This window comes from Prunus mume, linkage group LG3, assembly GCF_029339155.1.
Source record: "Prunus mume cultivar Tortuosa linkage group LG3, ASM2933915v1, whole genome shotgun sequence".
Taxonomy (NCBI): Eukaryota; Viridiplantae; Streptophyta; class Magnoliopsida; order Rosales; family Rosaceae; genus Prunus; species Prunus mume.
Genome location: NC_142700.1, coordinates 19,719,382 through 19,746,718, shown reverse-complemented (window position 1 = coordinate 19,746,718; position 27,337 = coordinate 19,719,382). Strand labels below are relative to the sequence as shown.

At 36.6% G+C, this 27,337-nt stretch overlaps 1 protein-coding gene and 2 pseudogenes across 1 annotated transcript; 2 read left to right on the top strand and 1 right to left on the bottom strand.

Annotated features, from left to right (window-relative positions):
• Positions 1-475: 475 nt before the first annotated feature.
• LOC103343360 (ent-kaurene synthase-like 1) lies at positions 476-3,626 on the bottom strand (annotated as a pseudogene).
• A 9,621-nt stretch (positions 3,627-13,247) lies between these two features.
• On the top strand, positions 13,248-16,385 carry LOC148919024 (uncharacterized; annotated as a pseudogene).
• Positions 16,386-19,264: 2,879 nt separating this feature from the next.
• Positions 19,265-22,291, top strand: LOC148919023 (cytochrome P450 71D9-like). Its single transcript, XM_089049278.1, has 2 exons — positions 19,265-20,176; positions 21,628-22,291. The coding sequence occupies exons 1-2, from the start codon at positions 19,268-19,270 to the stop codon at positions 22,261-22,263; spliced, it is 1,545 nt and encodes a 514-aa protein (XP_088905404.1). The 5' UTR covers positions 19,265-19,267; the 3' UTR covers positions 22,264-22,291.
• Positions 22,292-27,337: the final 5,046 nt, after the last annotated feature.

The window sequence follows — 27,337 nt, the reverse complement described above, 5'->3', positions numbered from 1 at the left end:
GGTGTGGTACCGCCGCGCTCTCCGACGCTTGCACGGATTAAGTAAGTTTGAACTTCGTGATCAATAGGCGTGATGTCGTAAGTCTCCGGTCCTCTTTATAGGCCTTGGGAGGTGTGCAATTTGTTTAGAGTTTCGATGTGGACCGGGGCGCCATTGTGAGATCGCCACGGCCCGCAGGGGCGAGGTTGCCCTAATGTTGCGATTGGTAGGCTTGGTACCGAAGGCGAGTGCCGAAGGTACACGTAGCCCTGGTTTGGTCCACGTGTTTGGTATTCATTGGCTGTTCATTCTGGTATAAACAATCCTAATCAGTCCAAGTCAGCTGACCAAACAAGGTCTTAATAGAGTATTTTCCATAAATAAATGCTAGAAAAGTCCAAGAAAACAATGATGGTTTGCTCCTCCCTCACACTTCTATATATTTCCATATACTAGCCAACTCAGCGTAGAGGGTGATCTCCACAGTGGCTGATAATCATACTATGAGTTCATCAATTTCTTCATTTACATCTTTCATCATCTCATTTCCATGGAACCCATCATCCTTCCAATAAAACAGGTGGATCACTTTGTTCATGTTCCAAAACAAATTCTTGCATGCTCTTGGAACCATGCTGCCCTTCTCCAGCACAACTAATCTTAGCAGTTCTTTCGTCTTACGGTTTATAACACTCTTAATCTCATTAATGGCATCGTCCTCAGAAACAATACCACCGCCATGAATCACGGCCAATGACACAGCATTTAGCTTCCCCTGCTCTAACTCCCACTGCAAATAGCGCAGAGTTATCGATATTAGATGATGGCCGGTTATTAGTTCGTTTCTTTTGTTTTTGTTTTAAAGAGAAGGGGTGGAGGTTCTGTACCTTACAGCCTTTGATATCATTGAGAAGACGGCCACAAGTGCTCATAAGCATAAACAAGTGCTGGAGTTCTGAATTTCCTAAAACGTCCTCTGAAAGCTTGGGCCCAACAAAATAGAGAGCTGGGAGGACGATTGGTCCCAAGGCAAGTGATACATATGCATTTTCCATGTATTCTTCCATTGTTGGCTCCAACTTGTTTCTCAACCAGCCAGCTTCCTTCAACATAGACTTGAGGCACTCCAACTGCTAAAATCGAACATCGATTATTCAAAATATCAAAATCATCAGTTGCTGTTAATGGAGTGTTCAGGTGATTCTAAGAAATTCTCTGTCTCTGATGCTCAGGACTATCAGGAGGAAAAAAAGACATGACATGAACAAAGTAAAAGATTACATCTTACAATCTCAATCACATGATTTGTCACACTGTGTCCTTGCCATTTGAAAGCTTCGACTCCAATCTCACTAATTATGCTCCTAACTGCTGAGAATATAATTTGAACGTGCTCAGAACAACAATCAACACTTGCATTCACATCCCACCTGCGGTTGAATACAGGGAACACTGAGACTAGCCAAAAAACACTAACGTAGGAGGACAAGTAGAAATGATGGACCAACAACAAATCAAATGGAAACAGACAAGAGAAATGAAAAAAAAAAACGAAAGAAATTACATACTTCTCGACCAATTGTATAAGGTTTACCAGTTCCTCTTCCGAACCTCCAATGTCAAAGAAGTCATCAACAACAGTTAAGAGAAATCCACTTTTGGCCCATGATATGCGGGCGTCTGATAGTTCAGGAGGGAAGAGGCTTATAGCAGCAGAGAAGTAACAGCATGGCTGCTTCTGCCTAGCAAACTTTAGCTTGTCTAATCTGTTCTCCACAACCAACCTGCTTAAATGGAGGAAATATTGCACTTTGGGAAAGGAGAAAAAAATATATATATTCTGCATCGCAAGCCTTACACAATGAAACAAAAGCTTGGGAGAGAGAGAGAGAGAGAGAGGGCAAAAATTGTAGTCTTCCACTGCCAGTTTTAGGAAATCTTCATGCCTAATGTTCAAAGAACTTAAGATGAGTACAAGGATATATCAGTAATATATACCCTGACTGCTCGTAATAATTCAACAGAACTCAATTTCCTCTCTTAAAAGAGAGGGAGAATGAAGAAGGGGAATTAATTAGAGTAAGAAACTAGTAGAAGTCTGTTTACCTGTAAGAAGATTTTAGAATCCTTGTACTATCTGCGTTGTAATGCTTTATAACTTTCCTGATTGACAACCGACCCAAGTTTGCATGGTAAGGACACTTAAGAGCATGATCCACCTGAAAATAATAAAAAAGTTTCAGTTTTAGGGAGGAATATAATTTAGGATAAAGCTACATCACCAAATCTAAAACACTTAATATATAGGAAGCTACCTCTTGACCAATATGCTTATTGAGTCTATGCGCCTGAATTAAATTAGAGGATAATTCTTGTTTCAGGAAGCGACGCGCCCAGTAATTTAGTTTCTCCAGAACTGATTCATCAGGATGTAGGGTGATTTCTGAAGCTCTAAACAATTCTAACGCAGCGTCAACATCCCTCAAGTATCCTCCAAGGGAATTGAAGAAGCAATCTTCTGAAAATTGAGTTAATGGATCTACGTACAGGACAGCATATATAAATCAATTACATAGTTTCTGTCAAAAGGGAGTAAACTAGGAACTAGGAACCTAGATGGAAAAAATACCTGCAGAAACATCATATCCATTAACATGTAAGAGTCGAAATGCCATTGCACAAGTGGCAGCATCTGAAATATATCTTCATCTCCCCGCAGCCAGAACCTGCAGTTTGTTGACTAATGTCATGCTACCCCATGGATGAGAACCAATAAAATATCTAAACTTAATGCTTCACTTAAGAATATTACCCCTTTTAACAGAACATCAATCCAATATTCTTCTTCAAAGTTACACCCCAAAAACCCCATTACTGGTGTATACGTAAACTTAATCTAGGGAACATTAATTACGTGTATGTTTCATCCAGTACACCTGTAATTTCCGCCCTGAAATGTCGATCAATACCCAAACTTTCAAGACTGGATAACATAGTAAGGCGAGCATAGTTATCTAGAGGATAAATTGTTGGGACTGAAAAGAGTAAATTGGAAATAATGAGTTAAACTGCATCAATCCTAATCTAGTAAACATTGCTAGCAAACTAATGACATGCATGGAGGGAGAAACCTGCATTCCCAAACTTTTCGAAGAGTGCGTAAATACGTAAGACAACTGGGATTCTTAAGGTGAGTAAAAGCAGCAGCTGTGGTTGATGATGAATTAAACAAGGATCCGTTCTTCCGTTGATACTTCATGACCGTCTCCCAATCCTGAAACTTTCCATTTCCTTCTGAAGTATATGGCTATATGCTAGGAAGGCTCTCCATCCCTCTGAGTTGCTTCCATAACCTCTGAATAATAAAATTTCGAAATAGATGCTTTCACTTATGATAGTTAAGGAAGCAATAAATAAATTTAATTCATGGTTTCCAGTGCAGAACGTGTTTACACCATAATCAACCGAGCATATCCAGTCTCAAAACAACTAGCACCAAGGCAGACACGCTTCTCTTGCCGAAGGAAGACACTCTTCCGAGGTGCCAAGCACCTGCCGAAACTCCCGACTGCCAAAGCTCACAAACTGTTAAACCTAATTCTCATGACACGTGTCACCACCGCGGCAACTTGCACAGAGTCCCACATCGGAAATCTACACCAACCTCCCACTTTCACTTCCCTATAAAAAGGGAACAGTACTCTAGTAAGGTAACTACTTTTCGCTTTTACTATTACTCGCAAAGTTACCCTTCTTACCTGACTTAAGCATCGGAGAGCCTTCGGCCGGCACCACACCGGTGCCCGGAGCTTGACGACTGCTTCCCCTATTTTTGTCTTCTGCAGGCTAGCCTTTATTGAAGGCCCTGACCTTTCCCCGCCAAGGCAAACTTTTTCTCTGTTGACCTCTCCTAAAAGAGCATCAACAGAACGGTTTCAGCTGGGATGCATTTCAAAGTGGATGAGTAAAGTAAATGCGCTGGGATCCACCCCATCCTCCATCATTTCATTCAAGAGCAGCGCACCACTTGCATTTCATCAAACAGCTTCAGGCATGAGCGAGTACAACTTCAGCAGCTTTTATGGAGTTTTCGACAGAGGTGCAGTGCACCTCCTGCACTGCTGTGTCCGCCATGGCATTTCCATGACTTTAAATTGCATATGAACTGATACAAGTGTCACTATCATGATGTATATCACCCCTGGTAAAACTACATTTTCGGAGATTCTGATAAACAAAGCCAAACCAGTAGCTGCAGATTTGAGCTCGGTGGCTTGATTAGCCAAGTCATGGAAATAAATAATAACACTAAATGAACTTCACCGAGAAATTGGACCAAACATAAAATATAATTTTATCGACTTATTTCATATTCCATACTACGACGGTATCTTTAACTCTAACCACGTTGCTTTGTTCAATTAACGCCGTGTAATAATATTTACTACGTCGTGAAGTTAAAATTACCGCGTATTTATTCACTTTATACATCTACCATTATACCTAAACAGTCGTCTTTATTACATTATTTTTTACTATTTATTTCTTGGATTTTGGTATCCTACAACGGTAAACCAACTTAATGACAAGAATTGTGAATAACAACGACGGTTTATATAGAAAACCGCCGACAAAATAATTTTTTCTAAGATCCAAAGTATACGTCGTGAAGTTAAAATTACATTTGTATTTATTAATTTATACGACTGACCTTATATCTAAACCGTCGTCTTAATTGTAATTTTTTTTTTAAAATTTATTTTTCTTGAATTTTGTCCTCCTACGTCTGTGGATCAACTTAATGTCAAGAATTGAGAATAACCAAGATGGTTTATATAGAAAACAGCAGACATAATTAGATCTGAGATCCCAAGAGTTACGAAATCTTACCAGATGGAACTCTGTTCCTCATCATAATCGGACCACAGAAAGGCAATATTTTAGAGGTTGATGATGTATGTGTCTTCGTGTCTTTGAGACACACGAAGGCACATACACATCAACATCCAAAAATTTGCTTCTAAAATTTGACGACGGCAGCACAGATTTGCATTTAGAAAGGCAATTTTTTGGAAGTTGATGATGTGTGTGCGTTTGTGTATCTACACAAACGCACACACACATCAATATCTAAGCAATTGCCTCTAAAATTTGACCACGGCAGCGACAGATTTGCATTCAGAGAGACAATATTTTAGAGATTGATGATGTATGTGTATTTGTGTCTCAAATGAGACACAAATACACACACATCAACATCCAAAACAATTGCCTCCTAAGAGGTGAGACAGAGGGCAAGAAGAAATTGGAACCCTAATTGAAAACTGAAACTGAAAGAAATCGTGGAAAAAAACTCAATTTATACAAAAAAATTCATCTCCACGTCAGTTACATTTAAAATAATGCCGTTTCATAACGAATCAACGTCGGTTCTATAAAAAAGTAGGACGTATTAAACATACAAACAATGTCGGTTATTAAAATTAAGTCAACAAGGTGTTTGAAAACCACGTCGGTTTAATATAAAAAAACGACGTGGTAACTTATAATATTACTTATTTAAAAGTAAACTTTTGACGTGTAGCGCCCAACTAACCATGTCGTTTTCGAAATACAAAAAGTCAAAAGGCTTTTTTACTAACCACGTCGGTTGATGTTATTTTAATGTCGTGGTAAGTACATACTAGGGCGGTTTTTATGATTACCATCGTTGTCTTTATCTTTGGGACAATATAAACTTTTTGGTCACCTGACCTAAACTTTTACGCTCTCTAAAATTTTCAGTTTTCTCTCGCCCTCTCATTCCGAAAAGCTGCATTTCTGATTCTCGCCTTCTCTTTACGCTCTTCCTCGCTTCGCCTAAAATTTTATTTCAAGAAAACTTTCTTTGCAAGCCAAAGGTATTTTCTCACTCCGTTTTTTTTTTCTTCACTTTCCCTTTCATTTGAAGTTTTTCTTTTAAAGAACGAGTTGCATTGATGTTTGAAACAAGAGTAGAGTATGAAAAGGCCAAATCTTTCACTGTTCCACTCACAGTTCCTGTGAGGACGACGGGTTTTTATCGAATTTGACGTTTTTGTTGATACACCACGACGGTAATTAAATTCGTGCTATTTTAATAGCACGACTGTTCATAATAACCGACGTGGTGTGTTAATAAATACGTTGTTTGAAAGAGAAAACCGTCGTCTTCTTTGAACTGGGAGAGAAAAAGCTGAGCGATTTTTTTATTTATGAACTTACAATACGATGACGGTTGTATTTAATTACGGTCGTCTTAAGTTAATGACCACGTCATATTAGCACATCCACGTTTCTATAGATTAGCACGACTGTTCTATTTGTTTGCCGTCGTCTTAACTTTCATTTTACGTCTGTATTTTACCTAACCGTCGTTGTTTTTCTTGCAGTTTGTTCTTCTCTCTAAACATGGTTTCGAAATCTCAAAGTAAGGAGGCTCAAGCTGCAAAAGGTCAAGGTAAGGACATTGCAATTTCAAAGGCACAAATGGCTGAATCCAAATATGTCCCAAGCAATCCTGCAAAGAAGATGAGATTTACTTCATCCTCCGAGAAAGACCCAAGCTCTGCGACATTTGATGAAGTGAGGAAATCGACTCGCGGTATCAACACAATGAGCCGTGTTGTGAAGAGGAAAATCTAGAAGATTAAGACTGTGGTTGAGTACAATAAAAGTGGCAGACCACATGACAAAGCTGCTATTGAGATGCAGAGTTACATTGGTGTTTTGGCACGCACAGAGTCCCTCTTGTGGACAAGAAATGGACTCAATTGCCCAAGGACCTGAAGGAACAGATTTGGGAAGCTGTTCAAATGGCTTATGTTGTTGGGGAAGGGGGCAAGAAGATGGTGCTGTCGTCTGCCACCAAAAAATGGAAGGATTTTAAGTCTACCTTAACTAGGCAGTTTATCCTTCTATTCGCAAATGAGAAGAAGAAGTTAAAAGAGCCCCCTCAGCTTTATAACTTCATAGAGAAATCTGAATGGGATGCCTTTGTAGCTTCAAGGTTATCCCTAGATTTTGAGGCTGTGCATTCTGAGCAGTCACAAAGAATGGAGAAATGCGAGTACAACCATAGGTTGTCTCGAAAAGGGTACGTTGGTTTGGAGGATGAATTGGAAGAAACCATGCCCGGTGAAGAAATCGATCGATCTCTGCTATGGAAGAAGGCAAGAGAAGATAAACAGGGAAACATCCCTGATCCAAAGGTTGCAGAGAAGGCAAAATTAATCGTAAGTTTCACTGACTCTGTTCTAAACTTGTAAAACAGAGGTTTTATTTTTCATTCAGACGTCGGTCTTTTATTCAACCGTCGTTCGACACGAAACCCCACGACGGTTTTTAATCACTTCCTTTTTTAAAAATAAATAACGTCAGTATTTTTATAAAACCGACTTCATTGAATTACAACGATGGTTTTGTGTTTCTGTATAAGGTTTTTTAGATTAAATTTTGAACTTTCTTCATATTCACACGGACACACACTCTCTCTCCCTCTCTATTTCTCTGCAATTGGTTTGTACACTATTTCTGGATCAGTGAATATTTTGGTTAAGTGTTTTATCTATGATGTCAAATAAACGACAATTATTTCAAGGACCGACGTTTTAATATATACAAAACGACGGTAGTTTTGGGATGATGTATTAAATTATTTTCTACGTCTGTTTTTAAAATAAACCGTCGTTATAACCTTTTTACCACGTCGGTTAATATTTTTATTAATTTATTTATTTGTTCAGTTTTACTATCTGTTCACTCACTGACATTCTCTCTCTCACTTTTAGGATGATTTGAAAAAACAAGTCTCGAGGGCATTCTGACTGTCTCTGGGAGCAACGACGTTTTGACCATGGCTTTGGGAACACCGAGCATGGTGGAGGGTCAAAGGTGTTGGAGCTGGGTTTCAACTCAATTCTTCAATTTGCCGAGACAGAGAGAGTAAAATTTGCTGACAAATTAAAGGAAAGTGTTATGGCAGCAGTGAGAGAGAAAACCAAAAAGATGGAGGCCAGGGCAAAGGAAAGTGTTATGGAGGCAGTCAGAGCAGAGAGGGAAATTATGTTGAGACAATTCACTCAACTAATTCCCAACTTTGATCCCAACATGCTCAGTAAAATTCCAACTACACCAACTACACCAATTCCTCCAATTCCTCCAATTCCTCAAGAGCAAAGCCCAAAAATCCAATGTCCGACAAAGCAAGTGCTCTAATGTGAGAGCCCCTGAATTGGATGAAGACAATCCCATGAATGATGCTGATGTTGATGCTACTGAAAACCGTCAAGATCAAACGGGAAAATCTCTGACATTTGCTTTTTTGAATTTTAAATTTTAAATAGACGTCGGTATTTATTTTAAAACCCGTCGTCTAGTTTAACCTAGACGACCTTTCTATTGTGTAGCGACGTTATAACTTTTACACAACGACTGTTATGTATTTACCGTCGTCTATAACCTTTACCCCGTCAAGTATGTTCTAGAAACCGTCGTTGATATTATATACCACATCGGTTTTGTTGATTTGTTGGAGTCGTTTATTTTACTTCATGAACACACTAACTTTTATTTCTTTATTTATTTCTTGTTACAGGATCTCTCAAAGCTTGACATGCCAGCTCCTCTGTTGGCCCTATGCCAATATGTCGAGACCAAGTTGAAGCTTGCTAACGAGACCATTATAGTTCACATGCTTGAGGACATGTTTGGCACTGATTATGATACCTGGCTCTTGAGTGAAGACATTTTACAGTTTGCTTCCATGGTTGAGATTGGAGCAACAGTGATTGCAGTATACATGAGGTAATTCTAGAAATCCAATTTTGTGTTTTTTACATTTTCTTTATTTTAAATTAAAATCTCATTTAATTGAATTTCATATATTTAATTAGGTACCTATTTGACTATTTAAAAATGGCAAATATGGTAAAACTTGTTGGCCTCGTGGACCCTATACAAGTCTGAAAAAGATCTCTCAGAACATCTCTCAGAAAGCCTGAAAAAGATAGATGGGGATCAATTTTACTTGGTGCCTTATAATCCAGGGTTAGTCCCCTTCTACACTTAATTGGTTCCTTGTAATATATTTTTTGTAGTTTATTTAATATATATGGATAATTTTGTGTAGGGGTCATTGGGTGTTAATAATTGTGAGACCAACTAAGGAGACTGTCTACTACATGAATTCATTGCCAAACCGCTCTGTTGATGAGGACATGAGAAATATAGTGAATACGTAAGTTTCTTAATGAAAACCTATGATTTTTTATATCTACATTTGATTGATACGTCGGCTTTTTTCAATACCGACGTTGTAGTGAAAACACAACGACGGTATATTATAACTGACGTTTTGAATCATTTACAACATTAGTATTTTCTTGAAACTGTCGTCGTAATTGAATACCACGTCGATTTTGTTTTTAATTTTAGGACTTTTTAATTTTTCTGTTAAACTTTCATTTAAAATTAATTTTGGTTTTACGTCGTTTTTCTTCATCACCGACGTTAGAATGAAATACAACGACGGTTCTTATTTTCCGACGTTGTATATAAAATACAACATCATTTGTTTTAAAAAAATTGTCGTCTTCAAATATTTACCACGACGGTTAATAATTTTGATGCTGATTTTTAGTTTTGTCATTAACACTTTTTGTTTTCTTGATGTAGTTCAATCAAAATGTATAACTCTCACACAGGGAAACAATCATCACGTAAATCACCCATATGAAAAATCTACAAGGCACTCCTAGACAACCAACAAATGTAGAGTGTGGCTATTACGTGATGCGTGTCATGAGAGATATAATTCATGATCCAGCCCTAGCCTTTGAGAAGAAGGTAAAATTTAATATATAATTTCTTTATTTTAATACCACGACGTTTGCTTTCAAAAGCATCGTTTTATTGCTTCTAACACGTCGGTTTTTGTTCTTTATTTGCAGTTTGACAAGAAAAAGGAACCAGTTGTGTATACTCAAGACCATATTGACGAAGTCAAGCTGGAATGGGCAGAATTCGTGAACAAGCAATTACAAAACAATAATTGATAATATACATTTATTTAAAAATATTTAGGTTTATTTTAATTTTTGACAATGTATATAAACATATTTTTAGTAATTATTTTAACATTCATCAAAAAATCAAATGAAATATATTTTTGTATAAACTATAAATGTGTTAAAATCAAATAAAATGAAAATAAATCATAAAAATGTAAATTAATTCCCAAAATCTGGCGTCTCATTAATCTTTACACGTCACTTATATAGTCGGAAACAAAACATCGACGGCATTTCTCAAAAATGACATTTAAGATTGATATGCACGTCGGTTTCTTTAAAAAACTGAAATCTACGAAAAATTTGTAGAGACATACAACGTCCGTTACATGTTAAATGATGACGTTGTATCCGTAAACAACGTCACCATCATAATAGTAATAAACGTTGTAAATAAGTAAAAACGTCGGTTATTACATTCTGACGTTTATGTTTACTAGGACGACGTTAAGAATTACTTAACATCGTTGTAAACTGATGCAACGTCGGTTATGTACTTTTGTATTCAAAATTTGTATGACTTTTATATTTTATTCCTAATATTTGTAATAATTTCAAAACAAATTCCATAAAATATACTTTCTATATTACATAACCCTAAGGTTTATGTGATCCATTGGTGGTCACAAAACAATATACATTTATTAAAAAATGTATAGGTTTATTTTAATTTTTTGACAATGTATATAAACATATTTTAAAAATGTGTTAAAATGAAATAAATGAAAATAAATCAAAAAAATGTAAATTAATTCCCAAAATCCGACATCTCATTCATCTTTACACGTCTTTGATATATAAACCACCGTCGTCTTGTTACAGCGGGAAACAAAACATCGATGGCATTTCTCAAAAACGACATTTAAGGTTGATATACACGTCGGGTTCATTAGAAACTGAAATCTACGATAAAATTTATAGAGACATACAACGTCCGTTACAGGTTAAATGTTGACGTTGTATCAATAAACAACGTCATCATCAGAATAGTAATTGACGTTGTAAATAACTAAAGACGGCAGTTATTACATTGCGACGTGAAATATTAACTAGGACGACGTTATGCATTACTTAACGTCGTTGTAAACTGATGCAACGTCGGTTATGTACTTTTGTGTTCAATTTTTGTATGACATTTAATATTTTATTCCTCATATTTGTAATAATTTCAAAACAAATTTCATAAAATAAACTGACAACAACTATGCACTCATTGAAAGATTTTATCTCCCCTAAATATTTAAATATTTTAATTTTTGAAATTATATTTATTTGTATTTAATTACTAATGTTCAAAAAATATTCATAAAAAATCAGAAAAATAAATTGATAAATTCTATGCACTCATTGAGACAATATCTATCCCCTACAGGCCTGAAAATTTTAATTTTGGATTTCAAAATTAGAAGTGATAACAAAAGTCAAAATGATTTAGAGACAAAGCATAATAGTCATTATACTTCCCATTACATAACCCTATGGTTTATATGATCCATTGGTGGTCATAAAATTGAAAATTCTTTAAAATAGATTTTAGCCTAATAATATAGAAGGCATTGTTGTAAGGAGTCCATAGCAATTTTTGGTTCATTTTTCTCATACTTGTGTATTTTTTTTTTTCTAATTATTGTAAAATTTAGGGTTTATGGTTTAGGGTTTAGGGTAGGTTTTATTGAAACGACACCAGTTTGCTCTCGCTGTTTTGGTCAATTAATACGCGTGTTCAATCCCAGAAACGACACCAAAGCTAATTTTTTAATATTTTAGACGTCGATTTTTGTATGGGCGACGTCAAAACGTAATACAACGTCGTAAAATAACCGTCGTTATAAATATGAAATTAAACGACTACCGGGTTGTATTTACAGTCGTCTTTAATAAACGCGGTCCTTTGAAATTTTTGACCGGGATCTAAAATTTTCTGAATTTCCATTTAACCCTAAAGTATTTCCTTCTCTCTCTTCAACTTGAATTGGTCTTAAAGTTTTCGCTCTCTCTCAAAGCATTGGATATTTTCTCTGAGCTGTCTCTCAACGCATTGGGTATATTCTCAAAGCTCTCTCAAGCATTTGATATTTTCTCTCAACTCTCTCTCAATATCTATGTAAGCATATTCTCTCAGCTCTTTCTCAATATTCTCTTATTATTAGTTTGTATATATTCTCTCAGCACTATCTCAATATTCTCTTAGTTTGTATATTCTCTTAGATCTCTCTAAATATTTTGTTAGTTTGTATATTCTCTCAGCTTTGGTTTCTTAATATGGGTTCTTTTATGCTTTGGGAGCTATATATGGGTTCTTGATTGTTTTGATGTTTGCATTCTGTTAAGGGTTCTTTGAAATGGAATGGGGATGGAAGAATTAGGCTTTGGTTTTTTGTAAACCACGACGACGGTTGGTTTCACCAACCCTCATCTAAATTTTTATTATATGTCGGCTTTTTATTTACTACCGTCGTCGTTGTTAGTCGACCATAACCCAGCCTGGTTCTTCAAAAAGAATACAGATATCTTGTTGTTTGCTTAAAGACGACGGTAAATAGACATACCGTCGTCTGTAATATGTTACGCGACGATTATTTTGTACAAACCGTCGTCTGATTATTGTGCAATTTTTTTTTTTCATTTTTCCCACTTTGTTCTCTTCTCTGTCAATATAGTAGTGTTTCATTGCTGGTCTTTTCACTTTATTGTATGTATGATTTTATAGTGTGTGAGATGAATAAGTCATGGATGCATGCAGATAGAAGATCGAAGGCATATGAGTTAGGTGTGGAAGGATTTTTGAATTTTGCTGTAGAAAATCTTTTAAATACAACTCATATTTGTTGTCCATGTGTTAAATGTGGGAATATTCTATTGTTTAGAGTTAGAATTATAAGGGATCACTTATACTTTAATGGAATTGACCAAAGCTATAAGATTTGGACATGGCACGGAGAACCTTTGGAGTGGACTACTAATGCTAGTAGAAATGTGGAAGAGGATGAGCAATGTGGGTTCAGTTTTGTTTCTGAAGAAGTAGGGATGGATGATAATGATTTAGGCGATATTGGATTTGATCCTTATGAGTTTGCCAATGTGATTGAGGATGGAGATCAACCCTTGTACCCTAGCAGTAGTAAGTACACGATGTTGTCGGCTTTGGTGAAGTTATATAATTTGAAAGCAAAACATGGGATGAGTGATGTTTGTTTTACAGAATTATTGATACTTCAATGAGATTTGCTTCCAAAAGGAAATACACTACCTTCCTCTATGTACGAGGCCAAAAAGACATTGTCTGCTTTAGGGATGAGTTATGAGAAAATCCATGCATGTCCCAATGACTGCATCTTGTATAGGAAGGATTATGAAGATTCAACTAATTGTCCTACTTGTAGTGACTCAAGGTGGAAGGAAGGCAAAGATTCAATCTTGAAAGAGGGTGTGCCAGCGAAGGTGGTGTGGTATTTTCCTCAAATTCCATGGTTTAAAAGGATGTTTCAATCACATAAGACAACTAAGAGTTTGACTTGGCCAGCTGCTAGAAAATCAGTTGACGGTCAAATGTCTTATCCAGTGGATTCCCTGTCTTGAAAACTTGTTGATGATAAATGACCCGAGTTTGGTAAAGAGCCGAGAAACTTGAGATTGGCTCTCTCATCTGATGGATTCAATCCCCACAATTCTTTAAGTAGCAGATATAGTTGTTGGCCAGTTATTTTAGTTACATATAATCTCCCACCATGGCTATGCATGAAACGGAAGTTCATGATGTTAACCTTATTGATTTCCGGTCCTAAACAGCCTGGATATGATATAGACGTCTACTTAGAGCCTTTGATTGATGATTTAAAATTTCTGTGGGATGGGATTAGAGGAGTGTATGATGCACATATAGAAGAATACTTTACACTCAGAGGTGTATTATTGTGGATAGTTAATGATTTTTCTGCATATGGAAACTTATCTGGTTGTGTTGTTAAAGGATATAAAGCTTGTCCAATATGCGGCAATGTTACACCTAGTCATAGGTTGAAAAATAGCCACAAAATTTGTTACATTGGGCATAGAAAATGGTTACCAATCAATCATCCATATCGGAGGCAGCGTGCAGCTTTTAATGGGAAACCTGAATATGGCACACCTCCTGAGTCATTAAACGGAGAAGAAGTGTTGCACATTGTTGAAGATATTAATTACACATGGGGCTCGAAAAATGGGGGAAGTGTTGGTGAGAATGATGGTGACAGAGTTTGTTGGAAGAAAAAATCAAAATTCTTTGATCTCGAGTATTGGAAATACCTTCATGCGAGGCATGTCCTAGATGTTATGCATATTGAGAAGAATGTTTGTGATAGTATCATTGGTACATTGCTGGAGATCCCTGGAAAAAATAAAGATGAGATTGCTGCTCGGTTAGATTTATTGAACATGAAGGTCAAAACTGATTTGCAACCCGAGTATAGACAAAGACGTTCTCGCTTGCCTCCAGGGCCTTGGAATTTGTCAAGAGCAGAGAAGATAGGGTTTGCAATTCTTTCTATGGTATGAAGGTCCCTGAAGGTTATTGTTCAAATATAAAAAATCTTATATCTTTAAAAGATTCAAGACTTCTTGGACTTAAATCTCATGATTGTCATACCTTGATGCAACAATTGCTCCCTGTGGCAATTCGTTCTGTTTTGGAGAAGCCTGCAAGGTATACAATAACTCGATTGTGCTTCTTCTTCAATCCTATATGTACAAAGATGGTGGATGTTTCCAAGCTAGATAAGTTGGAAGAAGATGTAGTAGTTACTTTGTGTTTGCTTGAGAAGTACTTTCCCCCTTCATTCTTTGATATCATGGTTCATCAAGTAGTACATCTTGTCAGAGAAGTTCATCTATGTGGCGTAGTATATTTTAGATGGATGTATCCGTTTGAAAGGTATATGAAAGTGCTAAAAGGGTATGTTCAGAACCATACTTGTCCGGAAGGTTGCATTGCTAAGCGGTATATATCAAGAAGTCTGAGAGTTTTGCACTCGAGCATTTATCCGGTTAATATAGTTGGAGTGCCTTCAAGCCAGTAAGATGGGAGTTTCAAGCCATTATCAGGTTGCACAGTAAGTTTAGTTGATCAGGACTTGTTAAACCAGGCACATTTATATGTCTTGGAGAATACGGAGGAAATCCTGCCTTATATTGAGTACGTATGACTTCTATTTTTCATATGGAGCCATTTTAAACATTATTATTCCTTATGTTTATCTTATATACAAGGAATCATAATGCTTGATTTTTTGGTGTCAATGTAGGGAACATATGATCCACATCAAGACCACTTATCAAAAACTTAGAAAGAGAACAAAGTGGCTGCAAGATAAGCACAATAGCACTTTCATTCAATGGCTCCACTTTAAGGTATATATATGTTATTGAATGACATGCATCAAATTTTAATTTTCTTCCATTCTATATGTTAGATTGAATTAAGGTATATATGATTAATTTGCAGGTTCAAAATGAACTTAATGGGGAAGAGCATAATGGCGTATCAGAAAATTTGAGGTGGCTAGCAGCTGGTCCAAGCATGGTAGTGCCATCATATAGGAGCTATCTTATTAATGGTGTTAAATTTAACACCAAGGCACAAGATGATGTGCGAACTGTCCAAAATAGTGGAGTTTATTTACTTGCACATACTATGCAAGTTGCTAGTGCCAAGGATAAAACCCTATTGTCTCCAATATGGGTTTTTATGATGTTATTCAAGAAATTTGGGACCTTGACTACCAAAAGTTTAGAATCACAGTCTTGAGGTGTGATTGGATAGATAACACTTCGGGCATTGTAGTCGACGAACTTGGATTTGCCCTTGTAGATCTGAGTAAAATTGGACATAGGAATGACCAATTTGTTATGGCTTCTCAAGTCAAACAAGTATTTTATGTTGACGACCCAATGCATCGTGGTTGGTCGGTAGTGTTATCAATGCCTAATAGAGAATATAATGATGTTATTGGTGATGATGTGTTAGGTGATACTAGAATTGAGTGTGAGCCATTTACTAGAAGGATACCAAATGTTGACACATTTGATGACCTAGTGGGTGAGTTTGGGAATGAAAATATTAGAGATAGGTGTGAAGATGTATGGATTGATTGATTGTTGTAATGTATGACCTTAGTTATTCAGTTAATTGTATGACATTAATTAATAATTCTTTACAACATTTTAATTCTTATCACATTTCATTATGCAGGCTTTGGGCAAGACAAATCAAAAATTAAAAAGCTCAAGTTATATGTAAAGTACGACGGTCAGGATAAAATTAGAAACACAGACGCCTAAGATAAAAACAACGCCGGTTTCAAAAGGCAACAGACCAAAACAAAAAGCAGACATCTAAAAAAAAATCAAGACGGTTTGCTTAAAATAAACCGTCCTCTAAACCTCAAAATAAAGGCTTTTCAGCTCCATTAACTGTCGTGAAAGATGTTCTGCAAGTTTGCTAGTCTATAACAACTGACATCTCCGCGCATACATACGTCACGGCAGGTTAAACAAACGACTTTTAAAAGGACAACCACGTCATTATGTAATAAGAACCGACGTGGTAAGTAATTACAACGTCAAGTAGGTGGATCCCTAGACGTAGTGAAGTAATTAACCACATCCTTTATTTTAAAGAAACATATGTTGAATCTATAATCCACGTCTGTTATATTTCTATCCACGCCTTAAATATTATTTATAACGTCAGCCCTTAACATAAACCGATGTGGGGGAGAGTTTTGTACGTCGATATTGAGTAATATTCTGTCATTGTAAATATTTTGGACGTCGGTTATTTAGAAAAAGGACGTCTACCTTTGTTAAAGGGCCTTCTTTATTCTATTTAAACGACGAATCTCAAAAAAAACAAACGTGCCAACGAGTTAACATGACGGTTTGTATTATAGTTCGCAACGTGGATAAATACATAAGCGTTGGTGATGCCTGGTGCAGGACGTAGTTATTTTATTTTACGGCGATTATTGAAAGACAAATGACATATAATACACTTTAAACGTCTGTTGGTTTGTTTGTACGTCGTTGTTTATGGTTCACATGTCGGTTTGTTTTTTTTTAATAACGTAGTAAATATTAACCACGACGGTTTCTAGCTTATCCAAGTCTTTTTTCCTTCATTTAGAGACGTGGATAATTATCTGTACGTCGGTTCTTCTTTGGATCATGACATGTAACAGTCTTTAGATGTCGCCTTTTTCATAAAACCGTCGTCTAATGTTGTCGGAGATTTCATTTTAGGCTAATTATATAGTAATTACACGTCGGTTAGTAATAAATATGGACGTTGAATTCCTGAACAACGTCAGTTATTAACCGTCTTTGATTGTACAAAAGATGGCGGTCGATTTCACGCCGGTTGGAAAACCTTCTATAAGACGGTGGTTTCCCGTCGTCTATTTCTATTTTTGTAGTAGTGAACTCTGCTAATGAAACGACAATGGTGGAAACTTCTCCAAGCCGTAGGTGCATAAGAGGTCCATATCTCTTGGCCAAGTCTCTCAGTCCAGGATGAGGTAGAGAGCCAATAAGGTGTTGTATGTTTCCTATGAATGGTAGCTTCCATGGCCATGGGGGTTAGATTTGAGCCAGACTATTGGTTTTGCATCTCTCTTCCTATTTTCAGCACCAAAATCAGAAAGAGCAAGAAGGTAAACAAGACCTGTAAGGAAGGGTGCCACTGAAGCCCCATGAGGAAAACAAAGGTGAAGTTTGATTGCAGTGGCTTATCGGTCAAGTTACCTGCAATTTTACATATAACACAGAGGATGTAGCAATGTCATTTTCGTAATGCGAAGATTGTCTTATTTGATTGGCATCTCTTTCCTGTAATTAATTGGTAAGACCTGTTTGTATAAGAGTGGTTTGTAGCTGTTTTCCAAACCTTTTTTTATTAATTAAAAGATTTTGGTCAAGTCTTTGTTTATTATTTATTACTCAATATGTAATGGACATCTCACCTATATTTTTAACTTGTAATGTGCATCTCACTGTCCTCAGTACATCATCCAAATCCTCTGGCAAGTATTTGATTAGTTCCAACAGAGAGAAAGTACAAAGCATGCCAGGGCATATTCTCCTTCCAGCACTAAATGAGATATACATTAATAAGTTAGTTCCTTTCTAGAAGAGCTCCTGTGTGGTTTTGTTAGGCTGTATGTGAACTCAATGTTTATTGGGTGCTCTTGTTGTTGTAGTCTATCATACTTTGGTTCTCTTCTCTACCAATTGCCCATGCATTGACTTTAGTACCTCCTCTATCTTTTTTGTTTTCTTTTCAAGGATTTGGAAAGCATCTCCAAGCAATAGGTTACTGCTTAATTTTACTTGTAACTTGCACCTCACTGTCCTTACAACAATTTGTATAATTTCCTATAATAGTTGTTGTATCATGATAATGTTTATTTAGCGGATGCTTAATGTTTTTTATTTTATGCTTTGAAGGTGGTTTCGAAGTGTAACATAAAATCGTTAGGTCCTGTTTGGTGGGCTGGACTGGATGGGACTTTTTCAATTAAAATGAACATGAATACAATCTGTTTGTTTGGTGGACTTAACTCCACTGTTATTAAGTTATACTCTTGGCAATGTACTATATTTTGGACTAATCAAACACTTGGCAGAGCCCTTTGAAAATAAGTATTTATATATCCTCGAGATCCAGGTTATCCTTTGAAAATAAAGAAAATAGAAAATGTGGAACGATCTCACCTTTGTTAATTGAGTTTGTTAATTGAGGTTGTTAATTGAGATCCAGGATACCAATCAGATTTTTTTTGTTTTTGTTTTTGTTTTTGTTTTTTGTCAAAACCAATCAGATTTAGAACGCGTGCAATCTGACCAAAGCATTGACATTTTGTTTTGTATACTATTTATTTCAAGTAAATTGATTGCTCCAAAGCTACCTCTGATAAAATATTTATTTCAAGCAATAATACTAAACCTTAAGACAACTATCAAAGAACAGCCATCCTTAGACAAATAGCTGTTAAATATTATTAATCAAAAGAAAAAGATACTAATCAGTTGAGAGAATCTTTGCATCAGAAAAAATAATAATATTAATTTAGGAAGAAGGTTGCTATCATTTCTTATACATAGATGTCAAATGTATGAAGGTTCACCAAAAGCCACTATAATCCAAAGTAACCTTTGTTTTCCACATGGAGATTCAGTGCCCTTCCTTCCAAGTCCTGTTAGCCTTCTTGCTCTTTATGATCATGGTACTGAAAACAGGGAAGATCAGAGGCAAAACCAAGTGCTCAGCCTCAAATCTACCGCCAGGGCCATGGAAGCTACCCGTTATAGGAAACCTGCACCAGCTCGCTGGCTCTCTACCACATCAAAGACTAAGAGACTTGGCCAAGAAATACGGACCACTTATGCACCTAAAGCTTGGAGAAGTTTCCACCGTAGTAGTTTCATCAGCAGAGTTTGCCAAAGAGGTGATGAAAACCCATGATCTTATCTTTGCATCCAGGCCCCATGCCCTTGCCCCAAGGATCTTGTTTTACGATTTTACAGACATTGTCTTTGCACCATATGGTGAATACTGGAGAAAATTACGAAAAATTTGCACTCTAGAGCTTTTAAGTGCAAAACGTGTTCAATCTTACCAACCTATTAGGGAAGAAGAGGTACGGAATCTCATTAAATCGATTGCCTCGAGAGCAGGATCACCTATCAATCTTACACAGGAAATTTACTCATCGACATATACCATCACTTCGCGAGCAGCCTTTGGTAAAAAGAACAGGGATCAAGAAAAATTCATATACATTGTGAAGGAAGTTGCAAAGGCAATATCTGGCTTCGCTCTTGCAGATGTTTTTCCTTCTGTCAGTTTGCTTCATCTCTTAAGTGGAATGAGGCCAAAACTTGAGAGGCTGCATAAAGAAGCTGACAGGATATTGGGAAACATAATCAAAGAACATCAAAGGGATATGGTCACTACAAAAAGTGGTGAGGGTGAAGCAGACGAAGACCTGGTAGATGTTCTTCTTAAATTTCATGATCACGGAAATGAGCTTGAGTTTTCCCTAACTACTGAGAACATCAAAGCAGTTATCTTTGTAAGTACACACACTTTCCCTTGATATCAGGCTTTAATAAGTCAAACCACTTTTTCAAATTTCAATTTTTTTTACTCCAAAAACTATATCAATGTTTTTCTTAATCTATGACATCAATCAACTATTATCTGCTTTGGTATCGAACCCTTTGGAGCCACACACCTTGGGGATGGTTTAGTCTCTGGTACAACATGTAATGATCTGCATCCACACATAGTCAAATATTGTCTCGTTTGGACTTAACCCAACCTCACAAACTTAAATAGGCCTCAAACTTTTGGAAATATAGATATGACAATTCACTTTTAACTTCACCAGGCATTGTGAGACTGAATAGTTGTGTCACCTCACCATATCTTCCAATCATGTCGACCGCGTCAAGTAACCTTGGCTACCATGGTGAAGGGATCTTGGGTCTCTGACGCAATTCAACTAGAATTTGCAGAGAATTGGGATTGGAATAACAAGATACAAGCTAAAAGAGAAGCTTTGACAGATAACTCAATGGGTTTTTTATTCAAACTTGGAATACAAGAGTTGTCCATACTTATAGGAGATAAGATTAAAACCTTTTTTAATGACTGACAGCAAGTCCTAGGTCCCAGCCCAACAAACGTAGAGTTCCCAAGTTATTGAACATACTTATCTTGAAACCTGATAGGTTTCCTAGCATCTATCTTGGGCTTATTCCTTGCTATGCTAGAATCATTAAGTGATTGGGCATCGGAAGTAGTTTCCCAAGATGTCTCCACACATGGCCCTCCATCAGTCTCAGCATACTGGTAATATTTTCTGGTTCTTGATGACCACAAAAGTTATTTCCTTCAACATTCATCCTTAGAAGAGTAACCATAGCACAAACCGCATTGTAGACACACTACAAGTAGTGTAGTCACCAAAGATTCAAACAATGTTGGCAAGGACGAAAGAAAAAATATGGCTGGTCTTTCTCATCGACTTACCTCTACAGACACCAAAAAATTGAGCTATAATCTAGTTAAGCAAATTCAGCCAATCCCTTACATCATTCCCCGCAGCCATCCAAAGCTTCTAGAACTAGTTCTTCAAGTACAAGGGACAACATTGTGCTTTTTTATTCGAAACCATATAACAACTTATCTACTTGGAAAAGCTGGTTAAAATTCTTCCTGCATTCTAATCATACATTATCTTAAACTGTTGATTGAAACTCCAATGTGCAGCATTTTCATGATGAGTGATTTACTGATGAGAGTGTTTCACATGTGTCTATTGTTCTCCACAATCATTACCTGATATTTAAGACACTCTTACGAGTCAACATTTCTAACTTGTGAATGAGCTTACTTGGGTACATGAATAATGGTTTCTTCTTTCAAGATTATTTATAATATTTTTCTATTTACTTAGAATTGTTTGCAATTCATAGAGGAAACTAGTTTTTGATCATTTAATAAATTAATTACTTTCAGGATATTTTTGCTGCTGGGAGTGAGACATCATCTACAGCTGTAGATTGGGCAATAGCAGAAATGATAAAAAATCCAAGAGTAATGAACATGGCACAGAATGAGGTGAGGGAAGTGTTTAATAGAAAAGGACAGGTAGATGAAACATGCATTAGAGAGATGAAATATTTAAATTTAGTTATCAAGGAGACACTGAGGTTACACCCCCCGGTTCCCCTGTTACTTCCAAGAGAATGCGGAGAGAAATGTGAGATTGATGGATATGAAATACCTGTGAAATCCAAGGTAATTATGAATGCATGGGCAATTGGTAGAGATCCCAATTACTGGAATGAGGCTGAGAGCTTTAATCCCAATAGGTTCCTCGATAGCTCGATTGACTACAAGGGAACTAACTTTGAATATATCCCATTTGGTGCTGGAAGGAGAATGTGCCCTGGCGTGTCATTTGGTCTGGCCAACGTTGAGCTCCCACTTGCATTGTTGTTATACCATTTTGATTGGAAACTCCCCAATGGGATGAAGCATGAGGACCTGGACATGACTGAGGCCTTTGGCGCTGCAGTCAAAAGAAAAGACGATCTGCACTTGATTCCCATTCCTTATCATCCTCCGCCTACTGAAAAATCCCAAGTTTAAGATGCTTAACTGTTTGTATTTATCTGAGGGTAATCGTCGTTGTTTGTTTATGTTTTCCCATGTTGTAAGAACTACAAGGCCTAGTGTCAGTATTTAATTAAGAACCATGCATATTAATGCATTTTCTTTCATCATGAGCAAATTAGCAGAAACACAAACACCGAAACTGCATAATGAGAAAACACTACAACAAAAAGTGAAAAAGACGACCAGAAAAACACGACGGTCTAAGTGAAAACCGTCGTTGTTTTTTAAAAGACGACGGTTTTATAAAACCGCCGTGAAATAACACATTAGACAACTAAAAAATGGAGTTTCAAATGGCTGTTCATAAAACACGACGTACTTAATTTAAAAACCGACGTCTTATTGAAATAGGATTTTCAAGAGGTAAAATCGGAAGCCAACAAATAACGGCGGAAGTTATGAACCGACCGACGTAGAAAGTAAAGACGACGGTTTCAAAAAAAGCCGTCGTTTTTACCCGGAAATTAACACGACCAAGTTTTCGTATAAGGCGCCGTATAATTACAAATAAATCCACGGCGGTAAAATACAAAATACCGCCGATTAAATTAATGTACAACTACGGCAAAGGTAAATATAACGACGTCTTTCTCGTATTTCTACGACGACATCTTTAATTCTTACCAAGTTGGGGTTTTCATATAACGACGTATTATATAATTTAACGTCGTATTTGTCCACTTTATACGTCATACATTATATTTAAACCGTCGTCTGAATAAGAATTGTTTTTAACAATTTATTTCTTGGATTTTGTTATCCTACGTCGGTAGATCTACTTAACGACAAGAATTGAAATAACCACGACGGTTTATATAGAAAACCGCCGACATAATCAGATTATTCTGAGATCACAAGGGTTAGGAAATCTTACAAGATGGAACTCTGTTGCTCATCATCATCTTACCAGAAGACAATATTTTAGAGGTTAATGATGTATGTGTATTTGTGTCTTTGAGATACACAAACGCACATACACATTAACATCCAAAAAATTGCATCTGAAATTTGACGACGGCAGCCTCAGATTTGCAATCAGAGAGACAATTTTTTGGAAGTGAACATTCACATCCAAACAATTGCCTCCTAAAACTTCACGACGGCAGCCACAGATTTGCAATCAGCGAGACAATTTATTGAAAATTGGTGATTTGCAATCAGAGATGAGGTGAGACAGAGAAAGGGGCAAGAAGAAGTTGAAACCCTAATCGAATACTAAAACTGAAAGAACCCGTGGAAAAAAACCCTATTTATAATTAAAAAACCAAATCCACGTCGGTTATATTACACATAACGACGTTTAACAAAAATAATCCTCGTCGGTAACAAATACATTACGTCGTTTTTTCTTACTTAAGATTTACAAGAAACAACGACTGTATAACAAAAACAATCGTTGTTTTATATTTTTATTTTATTTAAATCAGTCACCTAGAAAAGAAACTTTATAAATTCTAGAACATTAATTTCCTCGGGAAAAAAAACTATATGTATAAGGCAATGTTTTTGAAAAATAAACTATAAGAAAAAGGAGAAAAAAATTATATTTATAATAAAAAAATAAAATCCACGTCGGTTATATTACACATAACGACGTGTAAAAACGAATCCACGTCGTAAAAAATAATACGTCGTTTTAGTTTAGTGTTATCCACGTCGGTATATTACAATAAAACGACGTATATTATGAAAATAAACGTCGTAACTTTAAAATAACCGTCGTGTTAAATATTTCTACCATGACGCGAGATATTGAGTTATCGACTTTTATTTAGGAGTTTACTACGGCGGTACCTACAACACTACTGTCGTATTATGTACCACGCCATAAGTTCAAATTAACGTCGTAGTTTGTCTATTAATACGTCGTCGTTATATGTAAACCGCCGTCTTATTACTATGAAACGGTTTGTATACATATACAACTTTTCGCTCTACCCGACTTACACATGCATGCTTCCAAACCCGAGAAAAATTTCAATCTCCCAGAGAAAACTTTTCGCCTTTTTCCTTGTCGAGCAATCGCCGAGTATCTCATCGTCTTCCTCTTGTCTTCGTCGTCGCCTCTGAACTTAAACACCAAAATCCGAGAGAAAGCTTTCATTGCACGCAAAAGGTAAGCTTTCATTTCTCACTATTTTTGTTGCTATTTTGCATGCTCATACTGTTTTTGTTTTGAAAATCTTTTTACCTTTTTTCTGGCGAAAATCATTTTTACTCTTTCAAGTTTGATAAAATACACAGAAAGAGAGGGAAAGTTTCAACTTTGAACACAACTAATTCAACTAAATAAGACGACGGTAGCTTTGTATTTACGTGGTTAAATATGTAGACCACGACGGTTCGTCACTCGTCCTAGCGTCGTCTTAAAATTGATCTAAGTTGTTTTTAAACAGACGGTCAAATTTTTATTTGCTTGTTTAGTTGCAGGTTTGATTTCTCTGAACCATGGTTTTCGTTTTTCCTAATTTGATAAAATACAGAGAGAAAGAAAGTAGGGTTTGGTATCTTATATAGACGACGGTATCTTATTATTGACGCCGTGTGAATGTTCATACCACGACGTTGTTTTAAGATACCGTCGTCTATAAAAAGATGCCAAAGCTTTTTTTCTTTGTATTTTATCAAATTGAAAACAAAAACCATGTTTCGAGAAATTAAACCTGCAATCAAACATTCACAGAGAAAGAAAAATGTTTTGGTTTCTTATAAATACGACGGTAGCTTATTATTCACGTCGTGTGAATATCCATAACACGACGGTATATTAATATTTACGTCGTGTTAATATGAATATCACGACGTCGTGTAAATATCGCCGTAATAAGTTCTTATTACGTCATTTAATATTGTTTCGTCGTTGTTTAAACATTTGTATTGTTTCTTCTTTAAACATTTATTACGCCGATGTTATGTTATTACGTCGTGTAAAATCTTATCATACGTCGTAGTTTATAAATAACCGCTGCTTGTGTTCTAATTTTTTCCAAATATTTTCACTTGCAGTGTTTGTTTATTCTCAGAACCATGGTTTTTCAAGACCAAAGTAAGTACTGCTCCAAAAAATGGAGGTAAGGAGCTTGGAATGGAAACTCCTCAAGACAAGCCCTTGAAGAAGATGAAGTTTGTTTCATCTGCTGAGACAGAACCAAGCAGCCCGACAACAATTTCTGAGGATTCAAAGTCAGGTCGAGGTATGAGCACAATGCCTCGTGTTGTGAAGAGAAAATTGCAGAAAATCAAGCCAGTTGTTGAGTACAATAAAAGGGGGAAAGGATGTGGCCCTGCACATACTGAGATGCAGTCCTACATTGGTGTGTTGGCACGCTCCAGAGTCCCACTTGTGGACAAGAAATGGGCTGAAATCCCCAATGATATAAAGGAGCAGATTTGGGAAGCCGTTGACATGGCTTTTGTGGTAGGTCAAGGGGGCAAGACCTCGGTGTTATCTTCTGCTGCCAAGAAATGGAAGGATTTCAAGTCTACACTGACAAGGCATTATATCCTTCCATACATCAAGGAGAGGGAGAAATTAAGCCAACCCCCTGAAGTATATAAATTCATAGAGAAAGCAGAATGGGATGCCTTTGTAGCTTCAAGGTTATCCAAAGAATTTGAGTCTGTGCATTCTCAACATGCACAGATTAGGGAGAAACTTGAGTACAATCATCGATTGTCTCGAAAAGGATATGCTGGTTTGGAGGATCAATTGGAGGAAACCATGCCTGGGGTAGAAATTGATCGATCTACCTTATGGAAGAAAGCTAGACAGGACAAACATGGTAACATCCCAGATCCAAAGGTGGCAGAGAAAGCAAAATTAATTGTAAGCCTACACACTCTGTTTTAAAATTTATTAAACTGTGTATATATAATTCTTATTACGTCTAATGTTATATTTTTTCGTCGTGTCAATGATTTTACTACGTCGAAATATTTTAAAAAACGTCGTGAAAGATCTAAAACTGGAATCACAACTCGTTTTCTGTAAGTATAGATAAGACGTCGGTGTTTAATTTTTTTTTAATGTTATTACTACGTCGAAATGTTTTCAAAAACGTCGTGAAAGATCTAAATCTGGAATCACAACTCGCTTTCTGTAATTACGTAAAAGACGCCGGTGGTTTATTTATTGCGCTGCTTTAAACATCTAACCACGCCGGTTTTAATTAACGCCGTTATAAATGTATTATAACGCCGAGTTCTATTTTGGTGCGTCGTGTGAAATTATATACTGCGCGTCGCTTGTTTATAAATAACCGTCGTGTGTTTTCTTGTGCTGACTTTTTGTATGTCTTTGTTTTAGGATGAATTGCAAAAACAAGTGGTCAAGGCACCTGAGTGTAATCGCAGTAATGATGTCTTGACCTTGGCTTTGGGTCCCGAGCATCCAGGGAGAGTAAGAGGGGTAGGTGCTGGGATTTCCCCTAGGCAATTCTTCAATTTACCTAGACCACAGAGGGTAAAGTTTGCTGATCAATTGAAGGAAAGTGTAAGACTTGTCCTTCAAGAGGAGACTAAGAAGATGGAAGCTAGAACCAAACAATTAGTAGAGGCTGAGAGGGAACATTTACTAAGTCAGCTTTCCCACCTCATCCCCAATTTTGATCCAAGCATGCTTAAACCGAAAACTAGCCCCTCTCAAAACCAAGGTCTACAGCAAAGCCCCATAAATCCAATGTCCGATAAAGCAAGCTGTTCTGGGGCTGAAGGGAGATCCCAACATTTAGAGGATGATACTGCCAAAAATGGGGAGCAGCAGGAAGAAACGGTAACATAACCTGAACTTTGAATTCTCTGTTTTTTTTTTACATTAGACGTCGTTATTATGAATAAACCCGTGCGTTTTAAAACCATACCACGACGATTTTATAAATAACCCGTCGTGTTTATTTAAATATCACGTCGTATTTAGTTTACTTGTTTTACACGCCACTAGACGTCGTACTTTGTGGTTTTTAGACGACGGTTTTAGTCCTTAACGACGTAATATACAATTACCACGACGTTTATTATTTACCATCGCTTAATAATTTTAAGACGCCCA